This window comes from Eptesicus fuscus, chromosome 25 (assembly GCF_027574615.1).
Source record: "Eptesicus fuscus isolate TK198812 chromosome 25, DD_ASM_mEF_20220401, whole genome shotgun sequence".
Lineage (NCBI taxonomy): Eukaryota > Metazoa > Chordata > Mammalia > Chiroptera > Vespertilionidae > Eptesicus > Eptesicus fuscus.
Genome location: NC_072497.1, coordinates 11,787,740 through 11,812,475, shown reverse-complemented (window position 1 = coordinate 11,812,475; position 24,736 = coordinate 11,787,740). Strand labels below are relative to the sequence as shown.

Sequence of the window (24,736 nt, the reverse complement as noted above, 5' to 3'; positions counted from 1 at the left end):
TTGGGTGCTTTGGAACTGGGAGAGGGTAGCATATTTTAGCATAGTGTGCAAGAGCATATAAATGGAACAGAAATATCTTCTCACATCAGTCAAAATACGTTTATCGTTTTGTACATGCATATATGTGTTTACTTATCGATTGATATGTTCACATAATGATAAGGACAAACCAGAACAAGGTAACTTCTCTTTTATTTTTTTCATCTTTGGAAAAAGCCTAGTTGCCTTTGGCAACCCTAGGCGATTAGTGAGTAATGTGTGTAAGTCTTGCTAAGTGATGATATTTATTTTAATTATCTTAGTATTGTGGAGCATCTCCTGACATCTTTTTGGCTGCCATTTACTGGTTGGGTGGCCTTGATTAAGTTAGCCAATTTTTATGTGTTCTGGTTTGCTTCTCTGTAATCTGGAAATACATCATCTATTCAAAGGGTTATTAAGAAGGTTAGAGACGAAAAGCACTTTGAATAGTATCTGGTATGAACTGTTCCGGGAATGAGTGGTAACTTTCAAAAGTACTTAAAATATACATACATACATATATATATGTACTGAGTGGCCAGATTATTATGATCTCTGAACACATAATAATCTGGCCACTCAGTGTGTGTGTGTGTGTGTGTGTGTGTGTGTGTGTACACACACTAGAGGCCCGATGCACGAAGATTCATGCAAAAATAGGCCTTCCTTCCCCTGGCTGCCGGCACCGCCTTTGCTCTGGCCCAGAGCCGCCTTTCCGCCTCTCACCTTGTTGCATCAATTTGCATATTCCTTCCTTATTGGCTGTGGGCACCACCATCTTTGTCGCAGAGTTACGTTCAATATTTATATTCCGTCTTTATTAGATAGGATATGTGTATATGTATATGTATATGTATATGTATATGTATATGTATATGTATATTGATTGATTCTAGAGAGGAAGAGAAAGGGAAAGAGACAGAAACATCAATGAGAGAGTCATTGATCGACTGCCTCCTGCACACCCCCTACTGGGGATTGAGCCCAAAACCCGGGCAAGTGCCCTGACCGGGAAATAAACCAGCGACCTCCTGGTTCATAGGTCAACGCTCAGCATTGAGCCATACCAGCCGGGCTCGAAAGTACTTTTGAAAAGGGTCATTTGTTTCTAGATACCAAATACTCATCTGGCTTGATAAAAATCAGAACTCCTAAAGTATAGTTGAAGAAGAGTTATAAATGAGATAGCATAATAATTTTTGACAGTGAATTTTTAGCCATTGTTCCCTCAAAGACCCTATTATTACTGTGTGTGTGAGAGAGAGTAGGGGAGGGAGGGAGGATTAGTTGAGGGGAGTGTTGACTTGCAGATATTCACGTTAATATGGTTATTTGATACTAATATGAATAAAGCCTGAGAAATTTGAAGGCATTCATGGAGAGATAACAAAACAGAAATAGAGCCAAACATTTAAAGGCATTTAGCTTACAAAAAGGTGGCATTTTGAACAAGTGGGGAAAGGATTATAATTGTATCACCAAAATGTAGGTTATCTATTTTATTGTACAAGTGACCAACCATTTGGAGAAAAAACAATTGCATGTTTACCTCCATTACCTGCAACAAATGAATTCCAGGGAGTTGGAAGATGTAAACAAATGGAACCCTAGGGATTTAGAAGAAAATATGAGTAAGTTTATTTGTAATCTCAGAATGGGAAGGTCTTTTACAACTAGAACCAAACTCCAGGATGTACAAAGGAAAAGATGATAAATTGACAACATGAAACTTTACACTTTCTATATGCCAATCAGTCAATAACATCAAAAGACAAACATTTCAAGTCGTAAGACAGAAAGATTCCCAAGTGCACAGGCGAATTAATTAAGACAACGGCTGCTGTTTTCAGGCATTCACTTTTCTAACCACACGTCCTTCTCCTCCGAACTGCGCCTTTAAATGGCAGAGTAGTTATTGGGATGATCAAAATACAAGCTATTTTGTCTGCTTGTCAATATTTTTCTCTACAAAATACAAAACCACAAAGGCTGTTTTCAAAAGCAAATTTGTAGTAGGGATCAGTTTTCAGATAGCAAGAAGAAATGAAGTGTTCTCTTTTTCTTTTTTAATCCTTACTCTAGGATATGTTTTCCATTGATTTTTGTTTTGTTTTGTTTTAGAGACAATGGAGGGGATGGAGGGGAGGAGAGAGAGAGAGAGAAACATCAATGTGAGAGAGATACACCCTGACCGGGGCTGGGGAATCGAGTCTGCCACTGAGGTATGTGCTCTTGACCTGGAATCAAATCCCAGATCCTTCTTGTCCGAGGACTGTTGCTCTAACCACTGAGCAAAACTGGTCAGGGCTGAAGCATTCTCTTTATACATCAAAATGCTCTACTTGTTTCTAAAGGTAGTTTAATAAAAGAGAGAGAGAGAGAGAGAGAGAGATATGAAGGAAATACTGTGTGTTGTTTGTCCCATGTAAAATGGGTGAAGTCTTGAGGACGGTGTGTTTTGGGGATGCTCTTATTTATCCATTTTGTTGTAAACAAGGTGTCCGTTCTGAGCAGGTGCACACAAACACGCAACATACACACACACACACACACACACACACACACACAGCATGTACAAGCCACCACCCCCAGTGCACAGCAATCTATGTGCATCACCCAGCAAGGAGTGAAATAAATGGCTGGAGACATGTATGGAGTTTCTTTTGCTCTGAAAAATCAAATCTTTGCTCATGATGGATCCATCTTGAGGATTAGAAGCAAATTAAAGACCCTGAAAGTGGGGTGAGTCGGGGGGTTGGGGGGAAGAGAAGGGCTTAAAGCCTTTGGGCTCTGAGCAGTTACTGGATGAGACAGTAGAACGGGCAATATTTTCTTGAGTCTCCCTCTGATATTATTAAAAAATAAGAACTATGGGAAGAAGCAACGTGACTACTGTCAGCTAGATCATCTAAGCCGGCGGTCGCCAACCTTTCGGACCTTGCGGACCACCGGTTGGCGACCCCTGATCTAAGCAGTGACTTCTGTCACCGTGTCAGTTTAAAATGAACATTTCCTTGGCTTTCAAAGCACAGCTCCAGGGAGCCCACCTGTGCAGCCAGCTTTCTAATGCATTCTCTCTTTTTTTAATATATATTTACTAGAGGCCCGATGCACAAAATTTGTGCAAGAGTAGGCCTTCCTTCCCCCAGCTGCAGGCACCGGCTTCCCTCCGGGACCCGGGCTTCCCTTGCAGCCCTGGCTTCGTCCAGAAGGAGATCTGGTCTAATTAGCATATTACACTTTTATTATTATAGATCGATTTCAGACAGGAAGGGAGAGTGAGAGAGAGATGGAAACATCAATGGTTGAGAGAGAATCATGGATCGGCTGTCTCCTGCACGCCCCCTACTGGGGATCGAGCCCACAACCCAAGCATGTGCCCTTGTTTGGAATTGTACTCAGGACCCTTCAGTCCGCAGGCCGACGCTCCATCCATGGAGCCACAGCAGCCAGGGCTAATGCATTCTTTTTAAATGTTGGATTCATTTAGCTCTGGAGAGTACACTGGCTGCTGGTCCTGAGGGAACCCGGCCATCCTTTGGGGTTTGCAGCATGGAGCAGACTTGCTGAACTCCCCAGTGTCTCTGGAAATCCACCTGCCTGGCCTGGGGCCGGTCCTCGCCCGGAGGAGGCGGGGTGGCAGAAATCAGGCAGGTGAAAGGATCATGGACAAGGTCAACTATGTCTTTTTTTTTTTAAACATTGAAGCAGCACACCATGATTTCTCTCTACCAATTCTCTCTGGTAATTAAAAGCTGAATCGCCGGAAAACCAGCTGGTTAGGTTTCTAGGTTTAGTTGGGCGTCCCCTCCCCAGTCAGGTATGGGGATGGAGGGAGTGTGGCTTATTCTCACGCGTTCCAGTCGAGGGCTGTGCACAGGCAGAATCGGATGGGGGGTGCTCACGTGGGCCTGGTGGCGGGGGACGTGCAGGCATGCAGTATCAGCCCCGAGGGCCCCCAAAGCTGTCCTAGCCACCAGGGCTCACCGGGGGCAGGGTCCAGGCCCGGTGCCCTGTCAGGGGTCCCGCCGACCTGAAGGATGCTCCAGGGATGTCCAGCTGAAAGGATTTAAAAACAAAAACAAAAACACATGCTGACTGGCATCCTGAGACGGAGCGTGACCAGGAGACATAACCACACGCCTGACAGCCACCGGCTGGCGTTCCCCACCCCCCGCAGCCTGGCGCCAGCACCGCGTTAGGTGAAGTCCTTGGACACGGCCTCCACGAAGTTGGGCGCGGACATGAGGATGCCGATGGTGCAGAGGATGGTGAAGACGGAGAAGGCCATGAGGCACAGGCGGTCCACCACGCAGGCGGCGAACTGCCACTCGCTGCGCACCGCCTCGCTCTCGTCCTGGCCGCGGAAGCGGTTGGCCAGGTAGCGCACCTCCTCCAGGATCTTGGCCAGGTCCGGGTCCCCCTCGGGGGGCGGCCCGCCGTGCAGCAGGTGCTCGTCGTGCAGGTGCGCGGGGGAGCAGGCCAGGCGGCCGCACACCACCCCCGAGTCGGGCGTCGGGGCGCAGTGCACGGCGCCGTCCAGGCCGCGGAAGCCGATGTAGAGCAGGTTGCCGCCGTTGGCGGTGGCGGGCGGCCCGGCCACGGCGCTCAGCTCCACGCTGGCCAGGCTGCAGCGGCGGGCGCGGTGCTGGCAGGCGGGGCGCACCTTGTCCTCCCCCGGCCGCTTCATGCGCAGGAACCACGCGCACCAGTTCAGAAGGATGACCCTGGTCTGGGGACACAGGGGAGATTAGGGGCGGCAGTGCCATCCTGCAACACCAGCCCTGCCCCGTGCGGCTCGGGTTGAGCGTCCGCCTAGGAACCAGGAGGTCACGGTTCGATTCCCGGTCAGGACACATGCCCAGGTTGCGGGCTCTATCCCCTGTAGGGGGCGTGCAGGAGGCAGCAGACCCATGATTCTCTCATCATTGATGTTTATCTCTCTCTCCCTCTGCCTTCCTCTCTCTGAAATCAATAAAAACGTATTTTTAAAAAAATCTTAACAACAGCAGGTGCCGGGAAAGGTGACATCGGGACAGAAAAGGCGGGCAGCGTGCTCCTGAGATGGGGAGGTGTCCTGGGCGCCCAGTGCCAAGGATGGAGTCTGATAAGTCGTCCTGGCATACACCTTCTTACTGATTTTATAAAGGACGGGAGAGTGAGAAACACCGATGTGTGAGCGAGACATCAGCTGGTTGCCTCCTGACCTGGATCAAACTTGCAACCTTTGGGTCACGTGACAGCATGCCAACCACTGAGCCGCCCGGCCAGGGCCGTTCTGAGCTATTTAATGAACAGAACTGCTAGGTATTTCTTTTGCCCGAGGGGCTCTGTGGGGGACATCTCAGACAGCAAAGGTGTACTAAGCGAGGGAGTTTAGGAACCTCTAACCGAACTCGGTAGACGGCAAGGAAGACGGAATAAGGGGATATGGTGAAGGTACTTTGTAAAGTCTGACGCACGGCCTGCCGACCTTCCTGTACAGGGTCAGAGAGTAAATGTTGTAGCTTGTGGGCCATGAGGTCTGCTTTTACTCCGCTCTGCCGACAAGCAAAACCAGCCATAGACAGCCTGGTAAAAAAAAAAAAAAAAAGAAGGCAGGCCTGGCTGTCTTGTAATAACATTTCATTTGCAGACGTACTCGGTGGACTGGCTGTGGCCTGCAGCCCACCCCTCCGCAGAAGGCACCGGGAAGCTTGGGCCAGAGCTTGAGGGAGTGCGTCTAACCCAGAGGCAGCGGGCCCACGGAGAGCTGCGCCGCGCCGCTGGCAGCTTCTCCCGCCACGTGGTGGTGGTGGGGGGGACTTTGCATCTCGTGGGGCCCGTCTCAGGCTAATGGGACCCCTCCCGCCGAGCTGACGCTCCATTCCACGGCTGAGTCATCAGCTCTCAAGGCAAAAGCATCTCCAAAGTGAAATGATGCTCTTACACTGTCACCCTGAGCTGGCGACTCCTCGGTTAGGTCACGGTTTTGTCTCTGGCTGTGCAAACAGCCACATAATGCCGCCAGGCTGGGCAGTGCCTCCTTCACGGCCACCGATCATCCTGAACGGCCCTGGGAGGCTCGTTATGCGTCAGGCGCCCCGGGAAGAAGAAAAACGCGGGGTGTTATGTAAAATGAGAGAGCGCGCGCCAAGCTTCACGTTGCGCTGGCAGCCATTGGTTAGAACATGGTCTTGTGCTGAGAGGCGAATAATTATTGCTCTTAATTAAGATGGTTTTTTCTGGGGCAGTCAAGCACCACTCGGTCATTAAAAATGGTTTGGGCCCGGCCGGCGTGGCTCAGTGGCTGAGCGTCGACCTAGGAACCAGGAGGTCACGGTTCGATTCCCGGTCAGGGCACATGCCCGGGTTGCAGGCTCGATCGCCAGTAGGGGACGTGCGGGAGGCAGCTGATCCATGATCCTCTCTCCTCATGGATGTTTCCCTCTCTCCCTTCCTCTCTGAAATCAATAGCAAATACATTTTTAAAGATTAAGTACGTGAGCCCCCCGGCGCCCCCTGTGGGGAGAGCGGAGGAACGCACCCACTTGGGCATCTGGCCGCCATCCGGGTCGTGGTGGTGGTACTGCAGCACGATCACCGTGACAACCACGGAGAGGCCCACGATGATCATGGTGCTGGCGAAGTACTGGGCTGCGGAGAGAGCAGAGGCGGTGAGGCCCGGCCGGCGGAGGGCGGGCCCAGAGGTCATGCCTTAGATCTGTCCGGGCCCAAACACGTTTGTCCTGCTCGCGTGTCCTTCAGCGAGTCGTCCCAGGAAACCGCTGCTGGGGATGACAGTGCGTGCCTTCCCGTCTTAAGGGAGGCGCTGAGGGGGACGGGGTTCTGGCAAACACAGTGAATCTCTAATGCTAAAATCTCTGGCTCCGGAACATGCATGAGGGGGAGTGAGGGAGGAAGGGGGCCATGTCTGCATCTTAGAGCCGACTGCAAAGCTGAACTCCGCACCCCCTCACCTGTGCCCAGGTGAGCAGAGGCCACAGGCCACTGAAGTGACAGCAAGACATCGCCCCACGGCAGAGCCGGCGGCGCCGCGCTCCGTGCCCGTGCTAGGAAGCCTTACCTATCAGGGGCACCGAGTCGGACGTTGCAGGCATGATCTCAGCCACCAGCAGCATGAAGACGGTGAGAGATAGCAACACTGTTATCCCTGAGGCAGAGAAATGGCGCCTGAGACAGACCAGCCACAGACCCCAATTCCCTCCAGCAGGGTCCTGCCCCGAGGTTCCAAGAACTAGAGAGGGGGAGGGAGGGGCAGGCATTCCTGAACACGTTTTCTGTGTGTCTGGGGGCGGGGTTTCTCTGGGGACAGGCACGTCCTGTACCCGCGTCCAGAGAAGCCCCGGCTGGAGTCGGATTGAGGCGCCAGAACTTTAGAACAAGACAAAATGCATCTCTGACATCAACGCTCGCATCTCTCATTTTCTTTATTTCATTCGTAGGGAGAGGTAGTCTCATGAGGCAGGAAAAAGAAAACAGCCAGTCCAGCTGGCGTGGCTCAGGGGTTGAGCATGACCTAAGAACCAGGAGGTCACGGTTCAATTCCTGGTCGGGGCACATGCCCGAGTTGTGGGCTCCATCCCCAGTAGGGGGCGTGCAAGAGGCATCAGATCCATGATTCTCTCTCATCATTGATGCTTCTACCTCTCTCTCCTCTCCCTTCCTCTCTGACATCAATAAGAAGATATGTACTTAAAAACAAACAGCAGAATGGGGTGGCGGAGGGGAGAAACCCCAGGCCCCCAGGGAAGAACTGGCCCCTTCCTGGGTGTTCCCACCCTCCTTGTGGGATCAGAGGCAGGTAGGGTGTCTCATGAGGGCATGGCATCCGACACAGGCGGTATCAGGAGCCTGCGTCCTCAGGGAGACCCAGGTCACACAGACCCCGCCCCCAACCTCTCCGGGCGCTGTCCGTGGTGCTGATCCCCAGGCAGCGCCCTCCCCCTGTCCCTGTCCCCTCTGGCTCCCACGGAAGGCGGGCACTCACCCAGGGAGATCTTCTCCCCCGAGTCGGCGGGGAGCAGGAAGACCAGCAGGGCCAGGGCGGAGATGAGCACGCAGGGGATGAGCAGGTTGAGGCCGTAGTAGAGGGTGCGGCGGCGGATGGTCACCGTGAAGGTGACGTCGGGGTACGGCTCCTTGCAGCACTCGTAGAACCTCTCGCTGCGCTTGCCCGGGATGCCTCCGTGGGGACAGGGAGGAAAGGAAACTACATTACCCTGCTTGTTCATTTTAACACGTGTGACACACACGCACAGCCATGGAGTTTATGCCCTAAAAATACTGGGGCCTGGCCGGTGTGACTCAGTGGTTGAGTGTGGACTTATGAACCAGGAGGCCACGGTTCGGTTCCCTGGGTTGAGGGCTCGATCTCCAGTAGGGGCCGTGCAGGAAGCAGACGATCAAGGATTCCCTCTCATCACTGATCTCTCTCTCTCTCTTTCTAAAATCAAGAAAAAAAATATTTTTTTAAAAACTGGGTAATTGGTGTCTGCATGAACACTTCCTGGTTTACCATAGAGTTCTTTAGGGGTATATTAGTGATATTTGAACAGCTTAGCAGGGTTTTTTGATGGATTGGAATTACATGGGCTATAAACTGAATGTCTGGGTCCCCAAAAAAATTCATAGGTGGAAACCTAACCCCTAAAGTGATGGGGTCAGGAGGCGGGGCCTTTGAGAGGTGATTAGGTCAGAAGGGTGCAGCCCTCATGTGTGGGATTAGTGCCCTTGTAAGGGAGACCCCAGAGTGCTCCCTGGCCCCTTCTGCCACTAAGACACAGCGAGGAGGCCGCTGTCCATGGGTTGGAAGCTGCCCTCACCAGACACCAAATCTGCCAGCACCTTGGAGTGGACACCCAGGCTCCAGAGCTGTGAGAAATAAATGTCTGCTTGTTATTTGCCACCCAGAATGGACTCAGCGCCATGACTGTAAATAACACACTGTGAACTTTACACCAGTATAATGCAGTTTGCTGCTGTCCAACGTGACTGCAGGAACAGAAGATTCGCAGATGCACGGACGCCTATCCTAGCGCCGGCCCATTTAAATGTTTATCACCAAGGCCCCCGGGAAGCACTGAATCTTCTCACCGCTTTGGCGTCTAACCCTCTAGCTCTTGATGAATCATGGGGAGTGCCGCCGGGTGCAGTAAACACACCGGAAAGCAGAGTGGAAAATCCCCAACTGTGAGCAAGCCCAGGAATAGAGCCGCTTCCTCCCGGGCAGCGAGCCCCACGCCCGCGGGCTTACCTATGAGGTCCCATTCTCCGTTCGGGATGTAGCCGCTGACGTCCGCCTCCTGCATCTGGAGGTCCAAGGACCACCCTCCGTAGGACCAGGACCCAAACTTCAGCTCGCACTGCTGCACGTCGAACGGGAACCAGCGCACGTCGATGTAGCAGGAGCTCTTGAATATGCCTGCGTGGGCCCGGGCCGTCAGAGCGCAAGGGGAGCCGGCGAGGTGCGCGTCAAACCCACAGCAGCCTCGCAGCCGGCAGCATCATTCACAACAGGGAGAGCGCACCTGGGGGGCCACATCTGGGGCGGCACCTGGGGAGCAACACCTGGGGAGCAACACCTGGGGAACAGCCCCCGCCCAGAGCTCAGGACGAGCTCACGGCTCATGGGAGAAGGAGGATGACACCCCTCCCTCCGCCTGTCTCCGTAGGAGCACCGGGGACGCAGCCTCACCTGGGGGGAGGTACTGGCAGTGCCCGGAAGAGTTCACCAACACATTGGTGTGGAACGTGGCGTCAAACCGCTCGTCGGCACTAGGAACGGGAAAAGGATTCCGTGAGCTGGCACTGCCCCCGTGCCTTTCGGGCTGTCAGGACCGTGTCCCGGCAGCTTGGAGGGGCTGCCGTTTGTTCCCCGGCCACGGACTGAGGGCGCCTTACGCAGCCGGCCTGGGAGACGGGTTCCCAGGGGCCACCATCCACCCCCATTTCATAGAGACTGAGAGGGAGAGAAGAGACATCGATGCGAGAAACAGCCACTGGTTGCCTCCCATACCAGCCCCCTCCTGGGGACTGAACCAAAACGTAGGCGTGTGCCCTGACCGGGAATCGAACCCGTAACCTTTAAAATGTTTTTCAAAACCACAAAATTTCCTTTTGTATCTAAAAATATTTCATAAAAATCCCAACACTCCAACAAGGCTGAGGCAGCCACCCGCACAGCACAGCTCAGGGGCCCAGCCATCCCGGCTCAGGCTGCTGACCCCCAGCCAGGCCTTTCCTCCGCCCAACAGGGGAGACGTGACAAGCCGCCCCCCTCGCGGCTCTCCGAGCGCCACAGGCTTCAGGTAACTCGGGAGGAAGCAAGCAAGAAACGCCTGGCTCAGCACCCGCCCTCTCCGCTGGCAGCCCGGCCAGCTGGCTTGTCCACCACCCGCCAGGGACATAAAGCAGCCGGTCCCACAGGACAGACGGCTGGTCTGCAGCCATCGCCTCTTTAAAAAATACATACGTTTCCTGATGTCAGAGAGGAGAGGAAAGGGGAGAGAGAGACATCCATGATGAGAGAGAAACGTCGATGGGCTGCCTCCTGCACGCCCCCTCCGGGGGGTGGAGCCCACCACCCGAGCGTGTGTCCTGACCGGGCTCAAACGGGAGACTTGGTGCCGGGGTCGACGCTCCCTAACTGACCACACTGGCTGGTGGGCATCTCTCTTAAAAACCATTTAGCTCTTTGCCACTTTCTAGGCCTCATTGCTAAACTCTGCATTTACACACACACACACACACACACACACACACACACACACACGACCGCTAAACAAAGGCGAGCGCGCAGCCGCCTCTCCTCCCGCGGGCTCACCTGTTGTACAGGAGGATGTCCGGCTTCCAGATCTGACCGTCTGGGAAGCGCACGGTCGTCACGCCCGGGTACTCCGACGTGTTCCACTGCAGATAGTGATCTGTCCAAGACTGACACGCACAGTGCCGTCAGGAGCACGTATGTCCGGGACCCCTTAAACTGGCCTATGACACCACCAGGTAAACTCAGTGCCAAAATGAGCGAACCGGGAGGTGACAGTTCGATTCCCGGTCGGGGCACAAGCCTGGGTTGTGGGCCCCATCCCCAGTAGGGGGTGTGCAGGAGGCAGCCAATCCATGGTTCTCGCTCATCATGGATGCTTCTCACTCCCTCTCCCTTCCTCTCTGACATCAACTTTAAAAAAAAAAGGGAAAAAAAAACAGAAAGGGGAAGAAAGAAAGAAACATCACCTTTAACTACGGATTGCAAGCATGGCCCCCAGCAAGCCACAGGTTCGCGTGTCTATGAGCCCAATGTGTGAAGTGACAGAGTACAGAAATGAACAAGAGAAACGCGTTAGAAATAAATACAGTTGCACTACCCGGTTTGTCTCAATGGACAGAGCATTGGCCTGCGGGACAGAAGGGTCCTGGGTGCGATTCTCATCAAGGGCACATGCTCAGGTGGAGGGCTCGATCCCCAGTGGGGGGGGGAGGGTGTGCAGGAGGCAGCCGATCCATGATTCTCACTCATCACAGATGTTTCTCCCTCTCTCCCTTCCTCTCTGAAATCAATACAAATGTATTTAAAAGAAAGAAAGAAATAAGGTTTTAGCATCTGCCATGTGGATGCTATCAGGCCCACAATTAGAATCAGGAGGTAAGAAAGAATAGAGACTATGATAAGGCAGCTTGGAAACCTAGACCCAAGAAGAATGACCGACATTCCACACTCAGAGAAGACAGGTTTTTTTTCTTGACTCGGTGACAATGTCCCTGTTTTCCAAGGAGCACCGGGGGGTGTGAGTGGCCGGAATGTCCCTGCCCACAGGAAGCGGCGCCTGCGCTTCTTTCCCCGGGTCAAATCAGATGGTGTCTAACAGGCCCTCGGAAGCAATAAAGTAAGCCACGGAGCAGATCTCCCCCCCCCCCCCCCCGCTTCCTCCGAGGACCAGAGAGAGGCAAATATGACATCAGCCGCCTTCCCCTCCTCCGGGCCAAGTCACCGGAACGCCGGACAGACGGAAGCAAGGCCGAGTAGGACGACGGGAAAGCAAGATCATACCCCGCTGGTCAGGAAGAACTCACTGTGCTTTCGCTGTTCACCTTTCTGCCTCTGTCCTCGGGACGCACAGAAACATGGAGCATCTGCAGGAACATCCGCTGGGGGGCCCTGGCGTCCAGGAGGTGGATGTAGATGTTGGGAGCAGGAATTCAGCAACGTGAAACCCCAGGAGCCCCATTTCCTGTGCACATGCCCATCCTCCCTCGGAACCCCGGCCTTCCACCCGCAGCTGCTCTTGTATCTGTCGTGTATTTTTAAAAATATATATTGTATTGATTTTAGAGAGAAAGGAAGGGAGAGGGAGAGAGAGAAACATCGATGGGCTGCCTCCTGCACGCCCCCTACTGGGGGATCGAGCCCACAACCCCGGCCTGTGCCCCGACCCGGAATTGAACTGTGACCTCTTGGTTCATAGGTCGACGCTCAACCCCTGAACCGGGCTTTAACCTTTGTTTAGACTAAATGACACAGCCTGACTGGAAGTGGCTGGGGAGCAGCTGAATCAGTAAACGCGATGAAAGGGATGTTTTCAAGCAAACGAAGCGGAGGATGCCTGTGCAGCAGGACAAGCCTTAACCAGAACCGGCTGTGCCTGAGGGAGCTGAGGTCTCTGGGGCTCCTCCAAACGGAGGGGGGTGTTTATGGAGAACGGGACTCAGACAGTACCCGGTCACCCAGGTATGGGCTTCTCCTGACAATCAGCACCCTTCCGCATAAATTGCCAAATCTTTTCCTTTCAATCCTCACTCGGGGATATGTTTTCATTGATTTTTTTACAGGGAGAGGAAGAAGAGGAGGAGAGAGAGAGAGAGAGAGAGAGAGAGAGAGAGAGAGAGAGAGAGAGAGAGGGAGAGGGAGAAGGAGAGGGAGAGAAGGAGAGGAGAGGAGAGGAGAGAGGAGAGAGAAGCATCGATGGGAGAGGGAAACATCAATCGGTTGCCTCCCGTACACACCCAGACCAGGGATGGAACCCACAACCTAAGTAGGTGTCCTGCCTGGGAATCGAACCTGCAACCTTTCGGTGTCTGGGACAGGCCTGGCTTTTCTCCCGGGGCCTCTGCTGTCCCTACCGTCCACACACGAGCATCTCAGAAGCCAGGGCAGGGCCATCCGAGGGCGAGGACTGCCCTGGTCTCCACTTACCATCTGCAGCCAGATGTTGGTGGTGAGGACCTGGTTCTTCTCGTCCTGGAAGGAAAAGAAGGGATTGTGACTGATGGATACGGTTTCCAAAAGGACCTGACCCGCCGCTCTGAGAGCAGCCGGTTCCTGGGACGGCGGGGACGTGTGGAAAGTGGCAGGCGCCAAGCCTGCTCGAGCCGCACGGCCCCGGAGTCCAGCTGCCCTCTTCGGAGGTAGCACGCATTTATCATCGAGCCCTTACAGAAGGCTGAAAAGTACAAAATAGAAAATGAAAACCCTGCCCTCGCCAGTGTGGCTCAGTGGATAGAGCGTCGACCTGCGGACTGAAGAGTCCCGGGTTCGATTCCAGTCAAGGGCATGTACCTTGGTTGCGGGCACATCCCCAGTGGGGAGTGTGCAGGAGGCAGCTGATGGATGTTTCTCTCTCATCGCTGTTTCTAGCTCTCTATCCCTCTCCCTTCCTCTCTGTAAGAAAACAATAAAATATATTTAAAAAAGAAAATGAAAACCCTGCTACCCCACCACCTAGAGGTGGCACCTGCTAATGGCTTAGCTTATTTTTCTTTCTATTTTAAAAATAATTTATATACCTAGAAAATTAAAGTGGGCACAAAGTCCAATATTTTAAAAAACCCTCACCCGAGTATAAGTTTATTGATTTTAGAGAGGGAGAGGGAGAGAGAGAGGAACATCCATGAAGAGAGAGAATAATGGATCAGCCGCCTCCGCACACCTCCTACTGGTGATCGAGCCCACAACCCCGGGCATGTGCCCTGACCTCCTGGTTCCTAGGTCGACGCTCGACCACTGAGCCATGCGGGCAAGGACTTGTTCCTTTGAATGGACTTAGTGAGCCAGTCGGTGTTCCATGCAGGTGGCTGGCTCTGTTAATTGCGTCATGTCTGTCTGCCTGGAAAAAAGGCTTCTGTGGTTTGGGAGTCTGATTGCTACCGATCTAATTAAAAGGCTTTCTTCCTCCCAGCACCCTGCCTGAAACCTCATTAGAGCGGAGCGGGTTTCTGTGGAGCGCAGCGGCGTGGGGCCGAGACGGCATTTCCACAGTCAGCAGCAGCCAGCCAGCGGCCACAGTCTGCGAGTGTCGCAGTGCCAGGTAGGGACCACTCCGGGGGACAGACCCACAGAACCGGCAGGCAGGGACACCCACTCGCTGGCTTAGCCTCTCAGCTCTGTCTGCTCCATGACAAGGCATCAAAGCTCCTTCCCACCCCCACCCCCCAGGGCAGTACCACCTCCTCCCTCCCCAGATTCCTACATCGAAATGTAACCCTCACTGTGAGGGTATTTGAGGTGGGACCTTTGTGGGGTGATTAGGTCAGGAAGGTGCGGCCCTCGTGACTGGGATTAGTGCCCTTATCAAAGGGATCCAGGGCCCTGGCCGATGTGGCTCCATGGTTGAGCATCAACCTGTGAACCAGGAGGTCACGGTTGGATTCCTGGTCAGGACACATGCCCAGTGGCAGGCTCGATTCCCAGTAGGGGGCATGAAGGAGGCAGCCGATCAATGATTCTCTCTCATCATTGATGTTTCTCTCTCTCTCCCTTCCTCTCTGAAATAAATAAAAATATATTTAAATAAATAAATAAATAAAAGGGAATTGGGTTAGATCCCTGTCCCTATTTAGGGCACATTCAGGAGGCAACCAATAAATGTATTCCCCTCACATTCTCTCTCTCTCTCTCTCTCCCCCCCCACCTCGCTTCCACTCTCTCTGAAAAATAAGTCAATGGAAAAATATTCACTCACTCATTATTTACTCATCCATTCATTCACTCATTCATTATTCACTCATTCATCCATTCGCTCATTCACTATTCACTCATTCATCCACTCACTCATTCATTGTTCACTCATTCACTCATTCATATGTTCACTCATTCATTATTCAATTATTCATCCACTCATTCATTATTCACTCATTCATATGTTCATTCATTCATTATTCACTCATTCATACATTCACTCATTAGTTATTCACTCATTCATTAGTCACTCAATCATTCACTCTCATTCATTCAGTGAATGCTGATGGAGCACTTCCTGTTTGAGGCATTTATGCCAGGATGACAGGTACAGGGGCCCTAAACGGACATTGTCCCTGAGCTCATGGGGTGGGGGTCACACAATTCAACGTGATAGATATAACCACAGTAGTGACAGGCCCTGGAGACAGGAGAGGACAGAGAGGCAGGCTTTCCGGGGGGGCGGGGGGAGCCAGGAGCAGAGAGCCCTGCGGACGAGCCTCCCCGTACACAGCTCTGATCCAGGAAGCAGGCTCGTGACGTCTAACAATTACGAAAAATGTCGACTTCTCCGCTCTCCTGAGAGGAGCTGAGACACTCTGGTCCCAGGCCAGCGACTGGGGCCGTCTGTGCTGCACAGACACCCGAGGGAACCCTCTTCTGTGTGCACCACCACGGTGGGCCGAGTCGGACATGGCGGGCAGAGGTGTCTCGCGGCTCAAACGACAGATTACAGACTGTCTCAGCTCTCACCCTGAGCCGTGCACAGGGCCAGGAGCGTGGTTGCTTCACAGCTGTGCTTAAGCACCGGACCGGCCTGGCTCAGTGGCTGAGCTCTGACCAAGGAACCAGGAGGTCACGGTTCGATTCCCGTCAGGGCACAGGCCCGGGATGTGGGCTCCACCCCAGGAGGGGGTGTGCAAGAGGCAGTCGATTCATGAGTCACTCTCATCATGGATGTTTCTCTCTCTCCCTCTCCCTCCCTCTGAAATCAGTAAAAATATATTTAAACAACAACTGTGCTTAAGCAGCCCCTTCCCTCTTGATTATGTGCTCCCTGCAGAACACTGGGCAGAGCAGAGACACAGAGTTACGTGTGGGGCTCCCTCACCACCCCCATGACTAAATGGGAGCAGTGGCAGTAGTGACTGCCGTGCGTGTGCGTGTGAGAGAGAGAGAGACAGTTAGACAAATGCACTCTATTTAAGGTTCAGCCCTGTTATTTTCAGGGTTTCATTTGCTGACATCCTCGGTGCTGAGGACCTCATGCTTCATTTTTTCTCCCGGATTGCCTGTCTTTGCCTTTCTGATTGGTAGGAGTTGGCTTCTTATTCTGAATATAACTTTTTTTGTCAGCTCTAATATCTCGCTGACTCAGGGAAAAAACACCCTCTCAACTTACTCCTCTTTAAAACGGGGGGAGGGAGAGAGCGGGAATGTGGTCGGCGGGAAGACTAAATGAGGTAGAAGGAGTGATTCTCGCTCTAAACGCCAGAGTGCTGCGCAGATGGGGGTTTCTATTACCCAGCCATTTTCCGTGCAAACAAGAATGTAGACACGGGGAGATGTATGGCTATCGGTTTCTCCCGACACCGGCACAAAAGCAGAGAGAGAAAGCCTGGCGGCGCTGCAGGACCCTGAGGAGCCAGGCCGCCCCATCGCTGCGGGGAGAATCATCGCCGTGGAAATGCAAGACAGCACTTTACACATTACCAGGGGAGCTGTATCCACAGCCGATGCACGCCTCTTCCAGAAGATTGATTTTAAAAAGCATTAGATACTTAAATCAAAGTGCATTTTAAAAAATATTTTAAATACGTTTTTATGGACTTCAGAGAGAGGAAGGGAGAGGGAGAGAGATGGAAATGTCAACGATGAGAGAGAATCACGGATCAGCTGCCTTCTGCACGCCCCGCACTGGGGATGGAGCCCGCAACCTGGGCATGTGCCCTGACCGGGAATCGAACTGTGACCTCCTGGTTCCTAGGTCAACGCTCAACCACTGAGCCAGCCGGCCGGACAAACATGGGAATTTCTATTCAAAGGCTCCAAATGACTTTCCTCTTCTCTGAGCAGAAGGCTCCCAGCCCTAATAAACTGAGGAGAGAAGAGAGATTTCCGTGCGCCTCCCTCCAGTCGGGGATGAAACATGGGCGTGGAGAGATGGGAACCTTTGGGAAACACCGCCGGCAGCCGACCTGAAAGGCAGCGTTTACAAGGGAGCTTCCTGTGGCAGACGTGCCCATAACTCTCTGTAAAGCCGAGAGCATGGCGCCCCTTATTGTCCCAGAGCCAGAGAGAGGGCTGTGAGGGGTAACACCGCTCCATCATAAACCGGGACCCGTTGTCGAAGGGCCTTGTAAACACGCTTTAACCTAGCATTGCCCTTCTGCCGTCCCCAGTGAGGAGCAAGGGGCCCTCACCAACCTCCCGGGAGGACGGTGAGAACCGCTGGAGAGCCCGGGCGGTGTGGCTCAGTGGTTGAGCATCAACCTATGAACCAGGAGGACACGGTTCAATTCCCGGTCAAGGGCACATGCACGGGTTGCGGGCTCGATCCCCAGTGTGGGGCGTGCAGGAGGCAGCCGATCCATGATGCTCTCATTACTGATGTTTCTCTCTCTCTCCCCGCTCCCTTCTTCTCCGAAATCAATAAAAATATATTTTTTAAAAAAGAGAAACAAACATAAAATTGGAGAGTAGTTTCAAGACCGCCCCCCCAGCCGAAACCGGTTTGGCTCAGTGGATAGAGCGTCGGCCTGCGGACTCAAGGGTCCCAGGTTCGATTCCGGTCAAGGGCATGTACCTTGGTTGCGGGCACATCCCCAGTTAGGGGGTGTGCAGGAGGCAGCTGATCGATGTTTCTCTCTCATCGATGTTTCTAGCTCTCTATCCCTCTCTCTTCCTCTCTGTGAAAAATCAATAAAATATATTAAAAAAATAAAAATAAAAAAAAGATCGCCCCCCCCAAATTATTGCCACAATTTTTCATATACAATGTCTGGGACACAATTTAAAAATAACCAACCAGGCTTAGCAGCATCATGAATCATTTCAATAAATGCTTTTTAAACATTTTCTAAAATAAAGGACTGGAATAGGGATTGAATATGCAATGATGATGAGAGTTATGTAATAGTGGGACAAGATACAATTTCATTTTAAAGCTCCTATTTGTTTAGAACTTGGCCTATTTGTGTCATTTTTAGATTAATGCCTGCTAATTATTGTTTAAGGCGCCATAATGCTGTTAGACAGTTTTAATATTTAAATATATTTTTAAATGTATTTCTTTATTGATTTCAGAGAGGAAGGGAGAGGGAGAGAGATAGAAACATCAATGATGAGAGAGAATTATGGATCTGCTGTTTCCTGCATGCCCCCTACTGCGGATCGAGCCCACAACCCGAGCATGTGCCATTGACCCGAATCAAACCCGGACCTTCCAGTCCCCAATCTCATGCTCTATCCACTGAGCTAAACCAGCTAGGGCCATTTTAATATTTAGGTATTTCTCTATACCTCCTATAACCGTAGAGAAAAGATAGGAGGGAGTGTACCGATGTCTTGAGTAATCGTAATTTGGGTAATCACCTCCTTAGTCCTTTTTATTGTTTACTTTGGTATGTAGTCTTAAAAAGTAACACTTCTCACCTGGCCGATGTGGCTCAGTGGTTGAGTGTCGACCTATGAACCAGGAGGTCACTGTTTGATTCCTGGTCAAGGGCACATGTCCGGGTTGCAGGCTTGATCCCCAGTGTGGGGCGTGCAGGAGGCAGCCTATTGATGATTCTCTCTCATCATTGATGTTTCTCTCTCTCTCTCTCTCCCCCTTCCTCTCTGAAATCAATTAAAAAACTATTTTAAAAAATAACACCACTCAAAACATTACTAGGACAATGACTTCATTGCTCCTGGGACCATCTTCATAGACTGTGTTCAGGTGTGTGATTTTCATAGCTAATATCTGATCCCATTAAGTTAGAGTGGCAGCATTTTCACTGGCTAGTAAATGCAAACCTGTAAGTCTGACAAAGCAGAACAGAAAGCCCCCACAGAGGTACCAGGTGACATACACGCCCGTGGGATCCTGGGCTTCCCAACCCTGCCTGCCATCTGCAGTAGCAAACCCCAAACGCACCCCCACGGGGTGCTACTGTCTGGGGGCCAGAGCTTCCCAGAGGGGAGCCTGCAACCCAGACTCTACAGAAGACCCCAACCCCTTCAGGCATGACGATGTGCTTTACATGTATGTGTAAGGATGAGGTGAGTCATACTGTTCATTCTCAGTCGTTTGCCTTCTGAACACGCCTGCATAACTGTGCACTACTTTTATGCAAATCCACCCCTGGAATGGCCTCTCAATGCGTGTGCACCGGTGAATGACGAAATGGCACAAATTAAAAAGAAATATTGTGGGAACTGCCGGCAGTTTAGCCCTCCCATTTGCATCGCTTCACAATGATGTCTCAGGTATTCTCTCACTCCCAGCCCATGAAGTAAATTAATTATCACCGTGAAGCCAGGGCATGCATTCAGGGATAATTTAGGGTCTGTCACTTAACAAATCTGTCTCTGTGCCGACGTGAAGTTTATATACACAGTTATATATCACAGATAATTGGTCCCAAATGCCCCTGCAATCTGTCCTTTTCTCCACATTCCCATGGTGACTCTTCTACTTTTGACCTCCTCATCCCCTTACACTTTTCCTCCTTTCTATAATCTATACTCTATTATAGATTATAGATTCCGAGAATCTATAATCTATAACAGACTATAGATTCCTATAATCTATAATAGACTATAGAGCTCTATAATCGATAATAGACTATAGAGCTCTATAATCTATAACAGACTACAGATTTCTATAATAGACTATAGAATTCCATAATCTGTAATAGACTATAGATTCCTATAATCTATAATAGACTATAAAGTTCTATAATCGATAATAGACTATAGAGTTCTGTAATCTATCCCACACACACTGCCCTCAGCATCCTCTCTCTAAACACAGACGTAGCTACATCCCTCCTCCATAAAATCCACCAGATTCCCAGAATCCACCTCATCCTTCACCAAGAGACCCCGCCCCCCCCCCACCGCCCGGCAGGGAAAGCGTTCCTTTGAAGATGCATGCTTTGTCTTCCAAATGGATGCACGTCTCTTTCTATTCTCCTCCATCACTTATGCTGGCTGGACTGGATACAAACGCCATGGTTTGGACTGTTTCCACCTCTAGGAAAATATGCTACGGCAAGCTGATTTTGCTGCTTCACGAACACCCTGGCACGCGGCCTCCTGCTGCCCTCGGAGAGGCCCAGGCTGGGGCTCTGGGCAGAAATCTAAACTCTGCAGAGCCCCCCCCCCCCCCCCGCAGACACCTGCGTCCTCTACAACCCTCCCGTCTCTCAACTGGCCTCCCGCGACCCCCTCCTTCCAAAAATAACCCCACGCGCGCTTCACTTTGGAAGGTGTGTTTCTAGAACACACTCTGCAACCATTCCCAGCCACCCCGGCCGGAAGTGAAACGTTTTCTCCTGCGTGAGTCTGCAGCCCTAGGTACAGGCACTTCGGCTACATGTACACCTGCGGGAGTCCCGGATTTACCCGTCCGTTTCCCTCGCCCGGATGTTGGGTTTTAAAAAGTAGAAACGACTAGCGCTGATTCACGGATGAATCCCCAAGAACCTAGCCAACCTGACAAGCCAAGCTCAGCGACGATGTGTGGCGTAAAGCGGTGCCACAGAAAGGATCTGCCACAGAAGTAAAATGCGAGCATGCTAGGTCGTGTCCTTATCACCCCAGCGTGGAAACCTCCGCTGGGAAAAGAGGGGGACAGTAAGAAGACCTGGGGGGCAAGGGCGCAGCCTCTAAGACAGCCCGTCCCCACGGGCACACGCCCCCCCCGGAACTGAAATAGCGAAGAGAACCTAGTACCAGGCATGACTTCTTTCCATGGAGCCCCGCCCGACCGGAAGGCAAAGGCCCGCGTACCTCGTAGTCCCGGATAGAGAGACTCCCCTCTCCCCCAGGATCTCAGGACAGTCCCCGTCAGTCCGTTACAGCGCGGCCCGTTTAAACAAGTTAAGCGGACTTGGTTCTGCAAAAGAAGTCACCGACTCTCCAGGAGGCAGGCGGCGGTACTGGCTTCCCGATCGAGGCACTGAGCACCTCTCGTGATGGCGCGCCTGTCTCTCGCGGTACTGGCAAAGTCTCGCGATATTGACAGCGTCTCGCGATACTGTCTGCCTCTGGTGATACTGGCAACCTCTGTTTTTATTGGGAGGGAGAGAGCGGGTGGGGGAACATGGGTTTGTCGTTCCTACTGAGCTACCCGGCCAGGGCCCAGGCAGGGTCCTCAGTTCCACTAGGATGAGTCCGCGCCCTGGGCATCCGGGGACTCTGGAGCGCGTGGCCCTTGACCCGGGCGGGCTGCGGCTGCGTGGGCCTCGGTGAGAGCCCGTGTCACGGTCACCAGCGTGGCCTCCGTGCCCGGGCGGACTCCCGGCCACACGCAGAGGATGCAGATGTGCCCCGAGGCTCCCGTTGTAGACGGAGCCGGGTGGCGGTGTCCTGGGCCCGGCCTTGGCCATTTGCCCCCTGATTTTGGAGGCACCAGAGGACCTCTAGCTGCGCGGAGTCTGTAGACTACCTCAGGCCCGTGGTCGGCAAACTGCGGCTCGCGAGCCACAGGCGGCTCTTTGGCCCCTTGAGTGTGGCTCTTCCACAAAAGACCACGGCCTGGGCACGTCTGTTTGGAAGAAGTGGCGTTAGAAGAAGTTTACGTTTAAAAAATGTGGCTCTCCAAAGAAATTTCAATCATGCTGTTATTTGGCTCCATGGACTCATGAGTTTGCCGACCACTGCCTTAGGCAGTGAGTACATTTTAACGATATTCGACTCTCCAATCCACGAGCAAGGTCCATCCTTCCGTTTGTTTCTACCTTGTCCAACTCCTTTCTTCAGTGTCGTATCGTTCTCAGAGTACAAGACCTCCTTCGTGAACATTCATTCCTGGGTATTTTATACCTTTTTTTTTATTTATTTATGCAATTGTAAATGGAGCTGTTTTCTTCACTTCTTTTCCTGATCATTCACTGTGGGTGTAGAGAAATGCAACTGATCTTGTAGATTGTTTCCCACAAACTTACCGAAGTCATTTATTCTAACAGTTTTTTGGTGGCGTCTTCAGGATTTTCTGTACCGAGGGCCATGCCACCTGAAAGTAGTGACGGTTTTACTTCTTCCTTTCCAATCTTTTGGTGCCTTTGATGTCTTTTTTTCCTGGTCTGACTGCCGAGGCTGGCACTACACCGCACTGACCTGACCTCGCAGGGAGGCCGAGCACCTGGATAGCGTCGTCCCGTCCCCCCCCCCCCCCCACCTCCCAGGGGGACCCAGATGTGCACAGTGGTGCTCCCAGGCTCCTCTGCGCGGAGCATTCCCAAAGTGCCCCGGGGCCGCTCCCCAGCCTCCTCTATAAAGTCTCTGCCTCGTCTGCAGTGGAGAAAGGGCTCCCGTCTAGAAGCGGCCTCGAGCCGGGTCCCACCGGCGGGCGCCATGTGCAGGCGGCTGTAGAAACAGGAGGGCGAGCCTGCGCATGCGCTCAGGGCGCCCGCGCACTGCCTGCTGGGAGGAGCCGCGAGGGCGGGAAGGAAGCCGGGGACGGTGCAGGCGCCATTCTGCTCCGCGAGCGCGCCAGGCGGTGCTGCCGGCCGGGACCCTCCACCCTCCGCGGTGACCTTGCAGGTGGGCCAAGCCGCAGCCTGGGTGGGGAATGGGGGGGCGGGGATGGAAGGGCCTCGACCCATGGTGCTCAGGCTGGACAGGCCCTCGGCCTCTTGCTCTTGCGTGTGGTCCAGAGCTGGTCACTGGGCGCCGGCTGTCTCACAGGAGCCATTGCTCCGTGTCCGCCTGCACACTGGATTTTGCTCACGGGCGGGGAGCGTGCAGCGCCCTCCCTGGTTGCAGGGCTATGACCTATGACCCGCCTTCTTTCCCCACTGATGTGACCCCCTCTGCTGGCTCCGAGCTCGCCGTCCATCGTCCTCCGTGGCGTTGTGGCTGTTGTCGCGCCTCTCTCCCGCCATGCTCTTCCCTCCCCTCCCCTCCCCTCCCCCTGCACCCCCTCACCCCTGACCCCCACGCGCCTCGGAGCGGAAAGCAGTGCCCCATACAGACACACACCCTCCAGCCCAGTTACAAGGGAGGAGACCCGCGGTGACATGGTTGTGTGGCGGGAAGGCCTGGCCAGGGGACATGGAATAGTCAGAGCAGCCTGGACGAGCCAGACAGCAAAGTTACCGGGCGGTGGCATCGATCTGGCACCGGAAGCGAGCGCCCATGTGTATGGCCGGGGACAGCCGCCGGAAGGGACACCCCGGGGCGCCCGAGGCTGCTGCGTGCCTCGATCGCCATCCCGGCAGGACTGTCAGCACGACCCTCAGCAAGAAGGCAACAAGTTGGAATTGGGGAGCAGGGGGGGGGGGAGTATCCTAAATGCTCACAGCTCGCCCCCTGCCCGGGCATAGGAACCAACCACCAAGCCCAGAGCCAGGCCCTCGCCATAGGAACTGGATGGCACCACAGCAGAACAATCTAGAAGCGGCTAGAGGACACCGCACGCGGGCACTTGTTCCGGGGGCGGGCTGAGATGGGCGCAGTGGGGCCGTGTTCTCGCCGATGCCTGGCCCGGGAGACTTTCTCCCGGAGTTTCTGAGCGCTGTGCACAGGTGGCCGGGTGAAGCAGCCTCGCTGGGTCCTCCGAGGCAGGCGGGGAGACTGAGGCACGCCGCGGCCCGCAGGCCGGGTTGGGGTCCTAGCACGCCCCCCGCTCCGCCCCCCGGCCCGGGCCAGCTAGCTTGTGGCGGCCAAGCCACCCCACCGGCCGGCCGCCGCCCCCACGGCCCCGGAGCCCTTGGCGGCCGCGCGCAGGGGACTCACCACGTCCATGATCTGCAGGAGGCTCAGGGAGAAGTAGACGGTGAGCGGCTGCGAGTCGTTGGCCACCGGCCTCTCCAAGGGGTTGTAGTTCCTCACCAGCTCCTTGTAGAGCTTCCTCTGGAACTCGCCTTGCAGGGACCCTTGGGGCGGGGAGAGCCGGCCGGGCTGCTCAGGAGAGGCCGGCGGGGGTGCGCCTTTACGCCCCCGCCCCGTGCCCGCCACCCCAGCCTCCCTCCCCGCGTAGCCCCCCCCCCCGCATGCCCGTAGGGACCCCCAGAGCTGGCCGGGGCGCGGGGCGCACTAAGCCGCCCGGGTTGCGCCGGGGCAGCCCGTGGAGGAGGAGCGGAGTGCGGGGCGCCCCGCGGCTTTACCGTGCAGAAGCGACGCGGCCAGCACCAGCCAGACCGAGCGGCGCATGTTGGGTCCCCGAGCGGCTGCCGGCCGGCGCGCCCGGCGTCTCGCGGTCAGCGGTCAGCTGTCAGCCGGGCCTGCGCCTGGGGCCGCCGAGCCACCGCTCCCGCTCGGCGCGCGCTCCTTTAAAGCGCCGAGCGCGCCCCCGCCCCGCCCCGCCCTCCCCCAGCCTCTCCACGTGACGATCTCCACCCCCCGCGCCCCCACTCCCACCCCAGCCGGCCAGCGGGGGAACTGCAGCCCGGGGTGCACGTGGGAGGTGCGCCCCACCCCGACTCGTCTCCAGGGAGACCTCCCGCCGCCGCAGGGCACCCGGCTCTGCTGTTCTTTGTCTCCACTCCCTCCCTCCCGCTCGGACAGACAGAAGCTGACCTGGGGCAAAGCCTTGGGGAGGGGAGGGGG

The 24,736-nt window shown here is 54.0% G+C and overlaps 1 protein-coding gene across 1 annotated transcript; it reads right to left on the bottom strand.

Annotated features, from left to right (window-relative positions):
• Positions 1 to 4,219: 4,219 nt before the first annotated feature.
• Positions 4,220 to 24,340, bottom strand: CHRNA7 (cholinergic receptor nicotinic alpha 7 subunit). Its single transcript, XM_008160147.3, has 10 exons — positions 24,295 to 24,340; positions 23,924 to 24,063; positions 13,214 to 13,258; positions 10,847 to 10,956; positions 9,719 to 9,798; positions 9,278 to 9,445; positions 8,012 to 8,206; positions 7,088 to 7,174; positions 6,548 to 6,657; positions 4,220 to 4,753 (listed from the first exon to the last, which is right to left on the bottom strand). The coding sequence occupies exons 1-10, from the start codon at positions 24,338 to 24,340 to the stop codon at positions 4,220 to 4,222; spliced, it is 1,515 nt and encodes a 504-aa protein (XP_008158369.2).
• Between the last annotated feature and the right edge of the window lie 396 nt (positions 24,341 to 24,736).

Bases quoted from the DNA above. Each gene is read 5' to 3' on its own strand.
- CHRNA7 (XM_008160147.3), bottom strand. From the start codon at position 24,340: ATGCGCCGCTCGGTCTGGCTGGTGCTGGCCGCGTCGCTTCTGCACG. The intron at 9,799-10,846 runs GTGAGCCCGCGG...TCCCGTTCCTAG, and splicing joins GACATCCTCCTGTACAACAG to TGCCGACGAGCGGTTTGACG. The intron at 9,446-9,718 runs GTGAGGCTGCGT...GGGCCCACGCAG, and splicing joins CTGCCAGTACCTCCCCCCAG to GCATATTCAAGAGCTCCTGC.